The sequence below is a fragment of the Urocampus carinirostris genome, chromosome 1, assembly GCF_059441175.1.
Source record: "Urocampus carinirostris isolate Australia breed hairy pipefish chromosome 1, RoL_Ucar_1.0, whole genome shotgun sequence".
Taxonomy (NCBI): domain Eukaryota; kingdom Metazoa; phylum Chordata; class Actinopteri; order Syngnathiformes; family Syngnathidae; genus Urocampus; species Urocampus carinirostris.
This window is the reverse complement of record NC_142349.1, coordinates 45,287,428-45,305,054: the sequence shown is the minus strand read 5'-3', so window position 1 is coordinate 45,305,054 and position 17,627 is coordinate 45,287,428. Positions and strand designations below refer to the sequence as shown.

At 40.4% G+C, this 17,627-nt stretch overlaps 1 protein-coding gene, 1 long non-coding RNA gene and 1 pseudogene across 5 annotated transcripts; 1 reads left to right on the top strand and 2 right to left on the bottom strand.

Moving 5' to 3' along the window:
- Nucleotides 1-1,654: 1,654 nt before the first annotated feature.
- Nucleotides 1,655-10,713, bottom strand: LOC148374851 (uncharacterized). Of its 4 annotated transcripts, none has more exons than XM_088341556.1 (8): nt 10,578-10,713; nt 10,277-10,341; nt 10,127-10,208; nt 9,421-9,459; nt 4,884-5,264; nt 4,669-4,818; nt 3,692-3,793; nt 1,655-3,588 (listed from the first exon to the last, which is right to left on the bottom strand). In XM_088341556.1, exons 2-8 carry the CDS (start codon nt 10,313-10,315, stop codon nt 3,548-3,550), a joined length of 834 nt encoding a protein of 277 aa, XP_088197682.1. In that variant the 5' UTR covers nt 10,316-10,341; nt 10,578-10,713; the 3' UTR covers nt 1,655-3,547. The 4 variants fall into 4 exon arrangements, with proteins under 4 accessions (XP_088197682.1, XP_088197692.1, XP_088197700.1 ...); XM_088341566.1 differs by having other exon boundaries at nt 10,127-10,205; XM_088341574.1 differs by lacking the exon at nt 9,421-9,459.
- Nucleotides 10,714-13,329: 2,616 nt separating this feature from the next.
- On the bottom strand, nt 13,330-16,685 carry LOC148374850 (uncharacterized; annotated as a pseudogene).
- A 72-nt stretch (nt 16,686-16,757) lies between these two features.
- LOC148374849 (uncharacterized) lies at nt 16,758-17,587 on the top strand. The gene is made up of 3 exons (XR_015851083.1): nt 16,758-16,889; nt 16,967-17,043; nt 17,122-17,587. It is a non-coding gene; the product is annotated as an uncharacterized LOC148374849 (long non-coding RNA).
- The last annotated feature ends 40 nt before the right edge of the window (nt 17,588-17,627 follow it).

Genomic DNA, 17,627 nt, shown 5'->3' with positions numbered 1-17,627 from the left:
GAAGACGTTGGAAAGAAAGGCGACCTTTTAGCAGAAGCAGGTGGTTTTATTTGTCAACTGGCTACTGTAGGCCGTAAACAACGCCACGAATACAAAACAGTAACAAGGCCAGAACTCAACTGCTCTCCATCACTCCATCCGCATTCTTCCTCACTCACAAACATCTCTCTTGCCCAGCACCTTTTTTGTCTCTCAGCCGTCCACAACTCAGATTCACAGATGCACTTTATTGATCCGAACGGTAGGAATTTACAGACCATGACAACGTAAGACATTTACCGAGGCAGAGTTGCGACAATATGTTTTTTGATCATTTAAAATTGTTTACAATTTACCCAAAAAAGTACTTGAAGATTCTTTCTTGGAAATACATTTTAAAAACTGTTTTTTTCTATGTTATACCAATCTCGTTTTGCCCATTTCGGTTCTAATAACGGATTATCTCGGTCACTAGTATCAGACGTTATCAGAGATTTCTAAAAGTGTCCCGGTACACTGGCAAATGTTATCCTTGATCAAATAATTATTTGGTAAATAAAATAAACTTGTTTTAAAAATTGTATTAGTTTTTATTTTAATAGTCTGTTTTACTGTGAGTAAATAGGTGCTGTGTTGTAAAGTTAATTATTGCTTAAAAAGATGGAGACATGGAATATGACAAGAAAAATGACAAATTTGAAGACAAACAAAATTATGAAAGAGTCTCTGAATTTAATGGGTGATCTGTGTGGATAGGTCGGAAGGTAACGTGTGCCCTTCTACATGAGAAGTTAGGAGATGAAAAGCATCACTTAAACTTTGCACCAACTAAATAAGTATTGAAGGCGTCAATACTTATTTTTTCCCCAAAAAGTGAATTACAATAATTCATCTAAAATTTCACAAAGGCATAGATTGTCATTTGCAAATACAGCTGAAGAATGAGAATCTACTTTTGCCAAAACTCTAAGATAGAAAAAGATAGACAATGTAATAGCGTTAAAGTCCAGTTACAGCAGCCTTCCTGTGTGGAGTTTGCCTGCTCTCCCTGTGACTGTGTGGGTTTCCCACATTCCAAAAACATGCATGTCAGGTTAATTGGCCGGTCCAAATTGTCCCTAGGTGTGAATGAGCGAGTGAGTTGTCTGTCTCTGTGTGCCTTGCAACTGGCCGGAAACCTGTCCAGGGTGTCCCCTACCCACTGCCCAAAGTTAGCTGGGATGGGCTCTAGCACCCCTGCTACCCTGATGAAGATAAGTGATGGATAAACAATAGTACAAGTTGGATTATCACGTTACAAAACTGTCCAGTTTGATAACAAGATTCCAAACTGTTTTCTTAGAAGGAGCGCCAAAATCTAAATGATTATCCTTTAGGATACAAAGCTATGAATTGGTCATTCTGTTATTACCTATAACCTATGTTCATGACTGTGTTGTCTTGTGATGCAAAATCCATTGAAGCTTAATCTTCTAGAAGGGGCAATTCTTCATGTGCAGCCCCTTTCAAGGTTTCTTCATGTTACTCATGCTGTGGTCTTTGAGGTTTTTTTTTGCCTGCGTGTATGTTTCAGATCAGGGGATGTTTTAATGGTGGTCTGTGCAGCTAAATAAAACTTTTTGTGATTAAGGGCTGCACAAATAAGTGACTTCACTTATCAAATGTGCAAGGAAAATCAGTTTGTCCACGATCTTTATTAAATGTTCCTTGCATGCCTTTGATCAAACGAACCACCCAAAGTGGTACAGTTTCAATTTTTAAAACAAAAAATTGAAGATGAGAGCAAAAAAATAAAGCTGGTCTAAAATGAATACAGTACACATGTTGTATGGGCATAATAATAAAACGTTTTTGGGGGGTTTTGATTTACATAAATGATGACAGATGAACACAATTCATGATCCTTGGAAATAATAATTTTGTTTCCAGGAAATTCACTCATTTACTTGTGTGTAAATACATCTCTGAACTACTAATTAAAGGTCTTACTAGTACAGTTGATGCATTTTGGCATATTCCATGATTGACCACCGCCACATAAAACAACTGTACACAACTACTGTTCTCAAAATAAAAGCATTCGCAGAATGCCATTTCACAGTTGAGCCAACACATGCAACAAACAAAAAAACAATGTTGAAAAATAAAAACAACAACCCCCCACTTTCTGTTCAAAAGGTTTGAAATACTTTCGGAAAATCACATCATCATGTTACCTGATAATGGGTCTATGTTATGCTGCGTTCAAGGAAAGTACGGCTTTTCAGACATAATTATTGGAAGTATGCACAAGAACACTTAAATTCAAAGATTCAAGTTGGAAGGTTTAAAAATAGGATTGCAACTTGACTAGACAAGATGCAGACTGTTTATGGCAAACATAATTTTCAATATTTTCAGCAGCTGTTGTTTCTCGGGTATTTGACTAGTGACTAGACATATGGTCACAAATTCCACAAAGTCATTGAAATTTTGAGGTCAGAAGTGGGACGATCACAAATCCACATTTCCACTTTCCTCAAATGAAGCATGGGCAACTCCCAAAGAAGTTTACAAAATGAGGAGACCATGACAACAATTTTAGACTAGCAAGATGTTAAGCTAGCAACTGTAGCCTATTGACAGGATAGTATGTAGTTAGTTTCTTGGCATGCATACTTAGACGTACTAATATAAGTCTTGTTTTGCCACCATTTTAGCTTCGTGATTTGGTCTTAGCCTTCACAACATTAGCATGTTAACTTGCTATCATAACATATTAGACTAATGGAATAACTTTAAGCGGTGACCATTGCTTGCAAGGTTATTATGTTAGCGCAGCAACATAGTATTGTAACAACCTTTATAAATACCAGTGTAAATATTTCAACTATCGGAAGCTTGGAGGGAGAAAATATATTTATTTTCCCTGTTCAAGTATTTAATGCAAATACAGTATGACAGACATGACAAATATGCTCCACATAAAAGTTTGTGTAACTCAAATGAGTAAAAGAACAATGGATAATAATGTCAGGCGTAATAAGAGTGACCACTATGCTAGGCCATAATCTGTAATACCATTAGGCTCATGTACAGTACTCCCCTGACCTCTCCTCTGTTTAGATGCTGAAGGTTTTAGGTGCAGCACAAGCATATAGTAGAATTGGCTACTTCATGTTTTGAACTCAATTTTATATTCAATATCTTAAAATGTAAAATTTTATGATAATTTCTTTCTTATAGGCCACTGTAACCATGGTGTGGCGCTTAGTCTAACAATGTTAGACTTCTAAGATGAAAGGTTTTCATAATTCCTGACAGCGTTAATTACCAAAGCTAGGTGCAGGAACGCTAACTCATGGAGAAAGCAGTCTAGTGATGTGAACAAGGCCCACTGAGGACATGTTAAAGGGGCAAAGCACTAATCTGGCATCTGTCATTGGCAATATCCCACACATAGCATAGTATGGAGGCCAACTGGAAGAAAACAAAAGGACTGAAACGTCCAATAATTATTTTCTTGTCTTCCCTCCGTAGTTCACTCACAAGAAGGAAGGGCAGATGGAAACGATGGCAGAACACTTGTTCACCTGCCCACTGGAGGTAGCGGGGGAGCCCCTCGCATGGCTGCATCAGACACATCAAATAATTAGCTGTGTTAGCACCCTTCCAGGCTTGGCTATTCAGATGTGCATGTTGTCTGTGTGCAATGCATGGACAGCACTGTGACCTGAGTAGGCTTTGCTCGGGTAGATCTTGGCAAAATGTCGATACTCTTCTGGAGGAGGGAAGTCATCCAGTGGATGAAACCAATATTTGGACTCAAAGTCATCTGTGCAGAAAACAAAAGCAAAACAAACGTCAATCAAAAGAAGACGTTCATAAATAGTACTAAGTTCATAGTGTCTCAGTAAGATAGAGAATAACTACTGTACCAGTTAAATGAATGTTAACTAGCAGTAACAAGTTGCTAAGTATACTGTATGCTAACTAACTGGCTAGAAACCCAATTAATGGGAAATGCCAACCTGTCAGCGCTTCATTCAGGAAGTCAATTGTGAAACGTTTGAACTGTACAAAAAAAGACTCAGCAATATTTTTTTTCTTAAAAAGTGATGATAAAAAGGAAAAAATGATTTTTGGTGCTTGTAGAAAATTTGTACAAGGTCAAATTGACTTTGGCTTGATTACGCTTAATTGGACCCAATTTTATCCTACAACAGGACAATGACGCAAAGCAATTACTATTTGGGGAAGAATTAGGCAGCTGGTTTTCTGTCTTTAATGTAGTGGCCAGAGCAGTCACCAGATCTCAACCCTATTGAGCTGTTGTGGGAGCAGATGGGCTGCATGGTATGAAAGATTCTGGGAGCGTGAGGTGAAAAATTATATTGACAACCTAAAAATTTAATAGCAAGTCTGCAATGCTGTAATTCTTGCATTCTATATTTTAAATATATATATATATATATATATATATATATATATATATATATATATATATATATTTTTTTTTTTTTATTTTTATTTTTTTTTCAAATAAAAATCATTATTTTTAACCTTCTCAATCTCTCAACTATACTTTTTATTTATTTTCAACTCATATGATACCTAAGTGTGACTTTCATGTACAACAAAAAATGTTCTGGGTGACTCTAAAATTTTAAACATTACTGTTGTGGGTGGTGTATTCCAGTAAGAACTCACCACATAAACAAGGAATGACAGTGGAGGCAAGTCCATGGCGAACTGGAGGGGGTGGTGGGGGAGGAGGTTTACCCCTGGCGGGGGTCTCAGAGGGTAAGGAGGGACTACCAGCCACCTTGTACGAAGGAGGTGGTGGAGCCTCTCTGATGGCTGGAAGGACAGTCACAGGAGAAGGTCACATCAAGGTTGTGTGATGTAGATGAAAGGCATCTCACCTGAGGGGGGCGTCAGCCTGTGGGCAGGGGAGATGGGAGGAGGGGGGGGAGCAGGACCTCTGGTGGGGTTGTGGCCTCCCGGTAAGGGGGCGGTCCTCTTACCGTTGAGGGAAACGTGTCGCTGCGGATGCTCCGCCTCTCTGCCGTTGGTGGGAGGGGCAAGAGTAGTGGGAGAGGCTTTGGCTGGAGGAGCTGGTGAGAGGGTCTTGTCTCTGTTATTGGATGAAGGTGGGGAGGGGGCATATCCACGGCGAGTCCGATGGGGGTGTGCGGCAGGGGTTGGGGAGGAGCCTGCAGGTGGGGTCACAGCAGAGTTTTGAGCATCGTCATGGTGCTGGCCCGTTGCTGAGCGGGATGCTGACGCACCAGCAGCACCATCATCTACAGGCAAAAGAGGAAGAGAATAACCAGATGAAGATGGCACTTAAATTATTCCTGCAGATATGAATCGCATCAACTGAGGTTATCATTAAGACATGAGCCCAAAATGCTAGCTGCTTTTCTCATTGGAAAAACAAAAAAACGCTTTCTCAAAAGAGCAACGGTAGTAAGCTCCTAATATTGACAATCCTTAAATGTACTGTACCGAATTTGGACGCCATCTTCTGGCCTTTGTTACCCTTGCAGCCTCTGTCAAGCTTAAGACACACTATAACTCTTTTTCTTCATCCTTTTGGGATTTGGGGTTGTGTTTGGACTGTACTTGAAACAAGCCTTTTCTTTCTTTCACCATTATTGTGCTACACGAACTAAAGGTCCCATCAATGTCCATACCCCCTCATCCTTTCCTAATACCTGATTTGTTCCACGGCCCAAACAGCTTTGCTTAAAAAAATTAAGATAAAAGCAGAAAGGCACGGTGGAAAAATTACAAGGGCTCTTGGACCTCAGTTAGGCATTGTTAACACATTTTAATAGGGAAAATATGTAATTTTCAACTTTTTAAGGACACTTTTAACAAACGACGCACCCCACCTTTAATGTCTGGTATGGAGGACCAATGCTGCCATATGTAGAAATAAAAGCATAATAAATGCCTACAAATAGCTCAGGAGGTAGAGCGCTCGTCTTGGGATTAAGAGATCACAGTTTGAATCCCGGCTCCTCCGTGTTACATGTCAAAGTGTCCTTGGGTAAGACACTGAACCCCTAATGCCCTCAATAAGCAGGTTAGCGCCTAACATGGCTGCACGGCCGCTTTTGGGAAATGTGAAGCACAATGTAAAGCGCTTTGGGAAGTCTTGACTTGAAAAGCGCTATATAAATGCAGATCATTTCATTTCATTTCATATATACCATATAAATGAATGAATGCATAAATAAAACATGCAATAACTACTTCTATAACACAAATGCCTTATTCATTTGTGAAAATTATTTTGTCATTTATTTTTTTTGTTGTGTATTTTTTGCATTTTTGTCAAAACAAAATGTTCTTCAAATAAAGAAGTGGACAATAATAGGTGAAAAGCTCATCCAGTTTCACCCACCCCCTCATTTGAATAACATTTTCCATCTATCTTCTGACCCGCTTATCCCCACATCGGTCCTAGGAGTGCTTGAGACTCTCCCAGCAGTCTTCGGGTAGTATGCAGGGAACTCCCTGAACTGCTTGCTAGCCAGTCGCAGGGCAGATAATTCACTTGCCCACTCACACCCAGGGACAAAATTTGACCCGTCAATCAACCTGTCATGCATGTTTTTGGAATGCGGGAGGAAACTGGAGTGCCCAAAGAAAACACACAGAACATTTAAACTCCACACAGGGAGGCTGGTAGCTGGATTTGAACACGGGGCATCTAAACTGATGGTTCTCAACTGGTCTGACTTCAGGACCCAGCATCCCACTCCAATCACAAGCTGCGGCCCAAATCAAGTATCTACCTATCTATCTATATCTACCTACCCTGATCATATCCCTCAAGAGGGGTGACCAACAGCAAGACAAACACATACAAAAAACAAAGAAAATAAAAAGGGGAAAAAGTAGCAAAAAAAATTAAAAAAAGTCAAACACAATTTTTTGGGACAATGGCCAACCCAAATGCCCAAACACCCACAAGTTAAGCACCTCGGCACCCAAGTCAGTCACGCTTTCGTCCCTCCAGATGAAACGGGACACAGAAAGCGACCATGTCACTCGGGTCAGGGTGACACAACACACTTTTCTGTTCAACAGCAGGGCCCGACAGCTTTCACTGGTTTACCCCTGCCGCATCATACGGCGCCCTGCCCATCCCTTAGAACACGTCCAAACATCCTACCATCCTTTCACGACGCCTCTTTGCTCATTCTAATCACCAATAAGAGCTCGAGCTTCCATTATATTTAGACCTCTTTCCGACTCATAACACTATCCATCCACGTCAATTTCGGCCTTTCTTTTGGTCTCCTTCCATTTTTTTACATGTATGTAATTTTTCCGGGGGGATTTATTCAATAACATCCCTCCCCCACTCCCTTGACAGATATAACGGGTATATTACCTATAATAAACTAATATCGTGCATGAAATGAATAAATACAAAATGAATTATACTACAATATTATACTAGCCTTTATTTGTTCACAACCCCTCCTCTTTTTTTATAAAAGTTTGAGAGCATTACGGGGACCAATTAGACCCTGGCAGCCCACCAGACACTTTCAATGGTTTAGGAAACACTGATGAGTCAGATTTAGGACCACATATGAAAGTGGCCTGGGTCCAATTTTCCTGCAATGTGAACACAGCCAAAGACGGCTCTGCTACTACAAATAAAAATAGTGTGGTGATGAGATAAAATCTGACTGGAGTTACTCATGAATTAATACATTACTGCTCAAAGTGAACTAAACTGATTTGAATTCAAACGCACCACCTCAAACGCCCAATTCACTCTGAGAAATGTCACAATACTCCCTCCCCAACTCAAATTATTTTTTTTCTCAGATCTATACAAAACACTTGGGTCACCCTTTTTGACTTTAAAAGGGTGGATTTCTCCTAAAGGTGAGAAATTTTCATGCCTGATAATATGGACTTTTTAAAGGCTGCAAAAACAAGAGAAAAAAATGGCAGAGAAGTCCTGAAAATATGAACATTAGCATGCATCATCCTTATGTCCGGGGGCGGTTTTAGGTCAGGTGAGGGGGGCACTTTTACAATGACACATGGAGGGTGAACGAGATCTTAAAGCAGTTTTGTATTATCTAACAACATATGACTTTGCGTCTTGTCAAATGGGCGCCACATGGATGCCCCTGCTTGCTGCGTAGGTGTGTGGAGAGACTGAGGCTAAGATGAGGAAAAGCGTAGTGGAGTGGCGGCTTGAGGGACACTTCACCTTTGACTGGGGGCGGGGGAAGATTCTCTGTATTACTACTATACATAAAAAAATAGTTGGTGGCTCCTGTCTTCCAAATAAAGCACATTACTCATAACTTTGACAATACAGGCAAACTACTGCCCATGTTTCTCACTCTGTCAGTCACGGTGGCTTAAGCAGAGAAGCGCATTTCAAAATAAAAGTTTATAAAGTCGTATCCATGGTCAACTGTGTCTCAGGAACGGCTCACTGGTCTAAGCATGAATCACGAAATAGGAGAGCAGATTGCTTATGACAATTTTATCGATGATATTGCACCAGGGGGAGCCGGAAAGGTCAGGTTTTAGTCATTATACAACTACATTTTCTTTAGTAGTTTCAAATGTGTTTCTTGAAAAGAATATAAGTCTATTCATGCCTGTCAACCTGTACGTTTTTGCCGTACAAAGTAAGTTTATTATGCATTTTAAGACGTGTACGACGTACAAGGAAATCTGTACGGAAAAACACAAATTTGTCAATTATGGGTACCATCGGGTATACACCGACTATCACGAAACGGCAAATCAATCAAGTCAAACAAGTTTGCCGCGGTAGCCTCTATCGGTATCGTTTTTTTTTTGTTGCAAACGAAGCAAGCGGTTTGATGCTACTGTGCGCATGCGTCTGCCGCCTGGGGATTTCCCATCATGCATCATTCCGTGGTAGTTGTGTAGTGAAAGGAAGTCTGTCTCTTCTTAGAGAACCGGCTTTTTCGGCTCAACTCATTAAAGAGAGCCGGCTCTCAAACGGCTCACTTGCTTTGATGCATTATATTATGAATTATTATTTAGTATAAAGAAGTTAAGAAAAAAAGGAAGTATAAAAGGAAAAAATGAAAAAAGACAGGTTTGTGGTTATCCCTTTAATCAGTACATTACCGACAATAATTTAATGCAGAAAATAAATTAATAATTTGAATATGAAAATTCTACTTAATTATATTTGCATTTATTTTTTCCTTCTACAGTGAACGTCCAAGCTACTTAATTTTTTTTTTTTTTTAATGAAAAACCTCATTTATGTCGAGCAACTCAGTATCTCACAACAAAATGCTAATTAACAATATATATATAATATAACAAAACACATGCACAATATAACATACTGAGGATAAGCGGTGCAGACAATGGATGGATGGGTGCATGGATCATGGTAAATGAGGTACTACAGGAGATCTCACAACTCACTGTCATTGTACCCGAGTGAGACCTTGTCTAGAGAAGGGACTGCACAATACACAAAGAGGTAAGTATTAGTTTCAGGAGCGAGCAGCAGCAAGTCAACTGCAGGAGAGAGAGTGGGAAAGGTGAGAGGAGAGAGAGTGGGAAAGGTGAGATGGCACAACATTCATTTGGACAGGTAACTTAAAATTAGTTTTACCTGGTTATATCAGTATTATTTTCCCCCCATTTTATTAACACTCCACTTATTGAAACATGAATATTTTGTTTGTTTGTTTGTTTGTACATGATTCAATTGTTTGTTTGTTTGTACATGATTCAAATTGAATCTTTTCTTCCGGCGCCGTCACGAATGGCAGCCACTCCAGCAGCTCCCGTGTTATTTTCGATTGTTCTCGATTGTTCTCAGCTCAGGGATGCTGCTGGAAATGTGAATTTCCCTTCGGGGATGAACAAAGTATCTATCTATCTATCTATCTATCTATGTTAAATTACATAAATAAACACGATTGAAAAAAAATGGTGTAAGATTATTTTGTATTTTGTAAGGAAAACTACGACAGTTTGTAAGGGCATGGAGCCCTGGAGGTTGACAGGTATGTCTATTTAATTATGTTATATTAATATTCTCTTCACATTTTATGATCAATATTTGCGCTTGGGGGTGGTCTCGCCCAGGGAGAGTGTAGAACCGCCACTACTTATGCCTTACTTCTCTGTGGCGCTCCCTGGTGGAGGTACTGGTACAGGCGGAAGTAGGGATGGTCTGTGCCTTGGCTGAGGTCCGGGCTCTTCTAGGTTTACAGGCCAAGTGGTTAGAGGTCACGTCATCACCAATGTCATCTCATCTTCGTGTGTTTACCTGCGTCGAGGCGGGGGGCGGCTGTGGAGGAAGGGGCATCCTGCTGCTCACTTGATGTCATTCACCTAAGGAGACGCCGCATTGTCCTTTATCCGACTTGTTAAATGAGCGTGTCATCATTAGACATATTCAATTTAATCGTTGGATGTTCTGAGACGATCTCCGAGTCGTAATCATGTGTTTAGAGTATTAGCACAGGCTAAGGTTTAGCAGGTTAGCAGCATCGCGAGTTTACGCTCTAGCTCTCTACGGGAGCGCGTCATGTGCACATGCACAGGTGTACAGTGTATTGATGCCTCACCTGTGCACGAGTCCGCGGCTCGTGTGCGCATGCTCCCCTGCGACGCTGCAGCCCCGGCGGCTGTCCGTTACCCTTAGGTTTCTTCACTTGCCTCCTTTGTTGCCTCCCAGAATGCACTGCGTGACCAAACGTCACAGCGCCCCTCACACAAACACACGCACACACTCGCGCACGCGTACACACACACGCGCAAACGTATTGATGCACTCACGAGGCTCAAGCCCACACGCCAGTCAGATTGTTTTCATTTTAATTTCATTCTCGCTATGATTTCAATGTATTTATTTTCATATACTATACATATTTTGGATAACAAATACTGAAATAGATGACTATATTGAGAGCTTTTTTTGACGTACAAAGTACGTTTATTATGCATTTTAAGACGTGTACGACGTACAAGAAAATCTGTACGGAAAAACACAAATTTGTCAAATATGGGTATACACCGACTATCATGAAACGGTCAATCAAGTCAAAAGAGTTCGCCGCGGTCACCTCTATCTTGGTATCGTTTATTTCGTTGCAAACGAAGCGAGCGTTTGTTGCTACTGTGCGCATGCGCCTGCCGCTGTAGTGCCTAATTTCGACTCCCCTACAAAATCCCCCATCCCCCTCGCGTGAACGCGTATTCTGCTGCGCTTCCGACAATAGCGATCGTATTATATATAATAAGTTTATTGAAACAACAGAGCTATTGTTTTGTCATTGGTATTTGAAAATTAAAATACAAGCATCAATGGTTGATATTGTGGTTTGGTTTACAAAATAAAAATGCCAACTCATTTTTTTCCTCCAAAAATATCTTTATTTACAAATTTAAATTGAAATTGTTATTAATGGATATTTTAGTTACGCTGATAACAATTGTTCCTGATTTTTAATCTTTTTTATTTCATTTTTTATTTTATTATTAAGAATATGTACAGAATGATATAACGAAACACATGCACAATATAACATGTTAAACTACATAAACAAACACATTTGAAAAAAATATATGGTGTAAGGTTATTTTGTATTTTATAAGGGAAAATACGACAGTTTGTAAGGGCATGGAGCCATGGAGGTTGACAGGTACGCAATAGTGATACTCCATCCATCCATCCATTATCTGCACCACTTATCCTGAGTAGTGTCGCAGGGGGTGCTGGAGCCCATCCCAGTCATCTTCGGGCAGTGGGCAGGGGACACCCTGAACTGGTTGCCAGCCAGTCACAGGGCACACGGAGACGGACATCATACTAACTCATTCATACATAGGTACAATTTGGACTGGCCAATTAACCTGACATGCATGTTTTTGGGAATGTGGGAGGACACCCACGTCGGCAAACTCCACACGGGGAGGCCGCAGTGGCTGGACTTTAACCCTGAACCACTGCACCATGGGGCTACGCGTAGTCGGCCAAAGTCGTCAGTGGCCACGGAGAGGGGTGTGGTTCATCCTTTGGATTGCTCACAAATTAAATATGGAAATTCGGGTTTGCTTCTGGCTGGGTCTCACAAATTAAGGTAATTTGTCTGGCTCGGGCTGGGCTTCAATACCCGCGTGTCGGGTCATGTCGGGCTGGATTTTTTTTAGGCCTCCTCTTCCCGTGTTATTTTCGATTGTTCTCGATTGTTCTCAGCTCAGGGATGCTGCTGGAAATGTGAATTTCCCTTCGGGGATGAACAAAGTATCTATCTATCTATCTATCTATCTAACCTCCTTTTGTCCGGCATTCTGCCGCCACCCTGTGCCGTGTATCCCTGGCCCTCGCTCATACTATACAACACAGTGCCATCTAGTGGTCGTATACATATGAATAAGCATTGTAAAATGGTATTGTAGCCTACAGCTGTTTTTTAATGCAGATAGTTGGTTTCCTTTTGTTAAATAATGATTGATGTTTTTGTGAACTGTGCCAAAATACAAAGCTACAAATAATCAAAATGTAATTTTACAACTAATGGCCTAGTTTTGTTCATCTATCAAACAATTGGTTACTGAATCAGATTCCCTTATCACATTGCAATTTTCATCTTAAGTGACAGTATGTAATATTTGACTACTGGATTTGGCTGTACTGAGTCATGCAACCAAAAACGAGTGCTCCAAAGCACAAGGAAGAATACAAACTACAGGGACTTAAAGTGACTGAACAAAAGAAAATCTCCTAATTCTTTTATATTTTGTTTTGCTTTTTCGGAACTGTCCGGGTAGCATTTGAACATTAGCTATTTGTTTTTGTTTACAGGGTACATTTTGTCATGTTAGGTTTGATGTCTAAGTTTTGACTTGATTGATTCGCCGTTTCATGATAGTCGGTGTATACCCATAGTTGACAAATTTGCGTTGTAAAGGATGACCTGCATGGTTTTACGTATGAAGTATGGGTCGTGTTTTGAAAAGTTCAAATGCCAGAAAGACGAAATAATTGTTATTTTAGTGTGTTGTTGACGTCGCAATTTCCGCGTTAGTCACGTGTTCCCAGGTGAGCTCAAAGTTCAGTGTAAATGAAACTCTTTCAAATTGCTTTCTCAACAGCCACACCACAGGTAACTTTGCATTTTTGTTTGTTTAACTTTGGTCTATCTTTCTTACAAAAGCTGTATCAGGACATAAGGGGATCCTTCAGGGTTTAGAGCGTATCATGAAGTGAGCACGGATGAGCTTGAAATAAAAAAAAGTCCAGTTCCATGGAAATGGAGAAGGAGATAGTCAGGGATAGATAACACTTCAGCCTGGGGACAAATCCCTTCCCATCAGTCACTGAGAGGCCAGTGGAGAGCTTTGGAAAGGTTTTAACTGCAGCCAGAAAGATGCAGACTCCACCGAAGCGTCGAGTACTGACCTAGAGAGCTGGTTCAAGACCGTGGACAAGTCAAGACTCCCAAGCAGAATTAAACCTGGGTCTACCAACATGAGATCCTTTCAAGAATACTCTGGCCTCTCACTATCTACTTTATGTGATCCTCATTACTGTGGGGAAAGACAGAAGGTGAGCAATAATCTATGAAGATGGCTGGAAATGCCAGCCTAAACAGCAATGGCAACACCAACAAGTCCAGGCTGCCTTTCATCTCAGTCAGGGACACATGCAGGGGAACCCCTGCATGATCAAGAGATGCCAAAGTTTCTGTGCCGAAGATCAGCTAGAGGAAAAGGAGGATGTGGAGTGCAGCCAGTGCAGTCCAACAGGCAGTGTCAAGGCTCAAGCATAAACTATCCTGAGGTCAAAGCTAGATTTTGGTAGACATCAAGTAACCAGATTTCAATGTGTCAGTGGAAAATACAAAGACTGGTGCAGGAGGAGGTGAGAACTTAGGTTGAGGAAGAAAGAACCAGCAATTGGGTGGAAAACAGTTCGGGGTATTCCCGCCCGATGTCAGCTGGGATGGGCTCCAGCAGCCCTGCAAACCTTGTGTACATAAGGAGACGAAAATGAATGAATGTTAAAAAGTTGATTCTATATGATTGATTTATTGATTGATTGACATAGATCCTAATGGAGTATCTGTCCATATATTTCTCTTCAAACATGTACACGTATAACAAGGTCTGATGGCGTATGTGTGTTTAACTAATGATTTCTTCAATGAACTGTTTCGGCCACTTTATGAAAACGGACCTTTCCTTGTCAGCTTACCAGAGGTAGGAGAGCATCTTGACCTTTGACTGGGAAAACACATGTTCTGGTGGTAGCTTTGTGTCTGGTTATCAGGTGACCTTCCTAAAGTCTGCTGCCCTAGATGTCTTTGGTCTCCGCCCGGTAAGAGAGAATGTTGGCTTATTCAAATCTCTTCCCGGTTGCTATCGTTTAGTGAGTTAACATGTAGACTGTTGTGTCTGCTGCATTGCTTCTGTAAGGCACACTTAATTGCCTTGTTTCTAAAATATCCAATATAAATAAAACAACCTCAATTTGCAGTATTCAAAATAAAAACAAGGTTCTCAGAAATCTAAGAACCAATAGTGAAAAGACTTATTGGTAGCGTCTTAAAAAACTGTACAGTGCTCTAGGGAATGAATGAAAGTTTGCTAACTTGCCTACTTGTCAAAAGGATCACATTCTGAGCACTGTGATTGGCTGCAGGGCCGACTTCAGATGGAGTTAAGGAACCCCATAGCGGTTAACATTCACAAAACTAGACTTATCATCAGAACAGATGCGCGAGCTTCAACGCATGGAAACCGACATGAACTCAATCTGGTGAGAACATTTTACACCAACAACCTTGATTACATGTGGCTTTATTGGCGTTCTTTTCTGGTGTTTTTTTAGGCTCTTTTAGGGTTTACATTCTACACGCTCATTTGTTTTTATTTGGCTTCTGCTTGTTTGTCAGCATTTAACTGAGGTTCTTCAAATACGTATCATTGTTATTCTTGAGGTTCTTGAAGATTACTTTATAATTCTTATTAAGGTTTCTAATCTGTCAACTTGTATTTAATTATTTTAAATATGGGTGTGCTTTTGAAATTCAAACAGTTCTAGTATGAGGTTTTCTGGTTTTTAGAAGCTTAAGGTTGCTTTTGCAGTTAGTTTTTTTTAATTCTTATTCTGTTTCTTTCTTGAGAGTTTTCTTCAGGTTTGTCTTCTCTAAGGCATTGTGGTTCTCCTGCAGAAGTCTGAGGTATCTTTGGAGGTGGATTTCAAAGGAAATCGTTTGGTTCTACTTCATGGGAGTGCCAAGTGAGAATACACAATTACACCGATACATTTTCGTTTAACTCCAGTAAATTGCCAACGCTCCTCATTCAGATGTAAAATTGGACCCTCGACTTTCTGGGGAAAAGTTTTTGTAAGTTAAATGTCACCATACATACATACAGTGGGGCAATTAGGTATTCAGTTTTCCACTATTTTCCACTTGAGAATCTTAGCGAGACCTGTAATTGTCAATATGGATGAACCTCAACCATGAAAGACGGAATGTGGGGGAAAAAAACAGAAGATCACTTTGTTAGATTTTTATAGGTTTTATTTGGAAATCCTGGTGGAAGATAAGTATTTGCTCAAAACCCAAAAAGTTCATCTCAATACATTCTTATGTATCTTTTGTAACAGAAGCCAAACATTTTTTTATATTCTTCACCAGCTTTTCACAAACTGTTGCTGATTTTTTTGGCCTATTCCTCCATGCAAATCTCCTCTAGAGCAATAAGGTTTTGGGGCTATCTTTGATTAACACGGACTTTCAACTACCTCAACAGATTTTCAATGGGCTTGTTATCTGGAGACAGGCTAGGTCACTGCGGGACCTTGAAATGCTTCTTATGAAGCAACTCTTCTGTTGCCCTGGCTATGCGTTTGGGATCATTGTCATGCCGGAAGACCTAGCCACGTCTCATCCTCAATGCCCTTGCTGATGGAAGGAGATTTTCACTCAAATTATCTCGATACGCAATCCCAATTATTCTTTCCCTTACATAGATTAGTTGTCCTGGACTCTTTGCAGAAAAAGCCTGAAGCATGTATTTTTCCATCCTCATGCTTCACTGAGGGTATGTGTTTTTGGGACGTGTTTTTCTCCCCCAAACACAATAACCTGTGTTTCTACCAAAGAGTTCTATTTTGGTTTCGTCTATCCATCACACAGTCTCCCAGTCCTCTTCAGGCTCATCCAAATGCCCTCTAGCAAACAGCAGAGGGGCCTGGACGTGCACTTGCTTCAGTAGGTGTACGCATCTGGCAGTGCAGCATTTGAGTCCCTGGGGGCGCATCGTGTAAATGATAGTAACCTTTGTTACTGTGGCCCCAGCTCTCTGTAGGTCATTTACTCTGTCCCCCTGTGTGGTTCTAGGAAATTTGCTCACTGTTCTTGTTATTGCCACGCGGTGAGATCTTGCATGGAGCCACAGACCAAGGGAGATCATCTGTGGTTTCGTATGTCTTCCATTTTCTATTATGGCTCTTACAGTTAATTTATTTACACCAGGCATTTTACCTATTGCAATTTCTTTCTTCCCAGCCTGGTGCACGTCTACAATTTTGTTTCTGGTGTCCTTCGACAGCTCTTTGGCCAAAGTAGAGTTTGGAATGTGACTGAAAGGTTGCGAACAGGTGTCTTTTATACCGAGTTAAAACAGGTGCCATTAATACAGGTAATAAGTGAAGCCATATTAGACCTCATTAGAAGAAGTTAGACCTCTTCGACAGTCAGAAAGCTCACTTGTTTGTAGGTGACCAAATACTTATTTTTGCCCCACTGTGTATGGTATTTCACAGTCAATATTTTACTTGACAACACTCATGAATTGCGTTGCTTTGTAGAAGCGGTGTGCTCGGAAGAAGTTGGAAGAACTCATTTTATCCAAACTAAAAAGTCAGATAAACTTCTTTCCTTTAATGTTGTGATACATCATTGAAATCTTTGTGCGTCAATGGGTGTTTTTTGTGTAGGATTGATTGGCAAAATGGTGATTCCTGAAGCAGTCACTGATGTAGTCAATGTTGATGCCAAGATTTCTTATCATGAGGTAAGTCAAACACACCTCATACAAGCAAACCGGTAGGAGTGAGATCAGTCTCTGTTTATGTCTGTCCATTTTCTGAAGGGTGCCCTGATGGTCGGAGGAAATCTGAGCCTAGTTACTGAGGTGATGCAGAAGATTCTGAGGCGATACCAGGCAAAATAGAAGTCAGCTTGTTGGTCATTTTGTTGTTGACTGACATGGAATTAAATTATTTGATCAAACTTTCTGATTACATAAAAAATAACAGCTAAACATACTCACAATACCTCAACTTATTTTTCTTATCACATTAAAAGTTGCTTTTTCTTGGAAACTCATTTTGCAAAAGGTCTAATAAGTTAGTTTTATTGGCTTTAGTAGAAATGACAAGATGATAAGCATGATCTAAAAAACTGCCAGGTGATCTCGAGCCATGGTGTCCTTTCGCCGTTTACCTTAAAATGTCTTTCATCTTGCAGACTGTATTTTACAACTCCACTTAAAATAGCTTAGCATAATCAGGCATGCAATGACGGCTAGACTAATTAGCAGGGTTAGCATGAGCAGCATGGCCAGCCTCATTAGTTTGTTAAGCTAGCTCAGTGTTT

Bases quoted from the DNA above. Each gene is read 5' to 3' on its own strand.
- LOC148374851 (XM_088341556.1), bottom strand. From the start codon at position 10,315: ATGCCCCTTCCTCCACAGCCGCCCCCCGCCTCGACGCAG. The intron at 4,819-4,883 runs GTGAGATGCCTT...CTGTCCTTCCAG, and splicing joins CAGGCTGACGCCCCCCTCAG to CCATCAGAGAGGCTCCACCA. The intron at 3,589-3,691 runs GTCACAGTGCTG...TGTCTGATGCAG, and splicing joins CCCGAGCAAAGCCTACTCAG to CCATGCGAGGGGCTCCCCCG.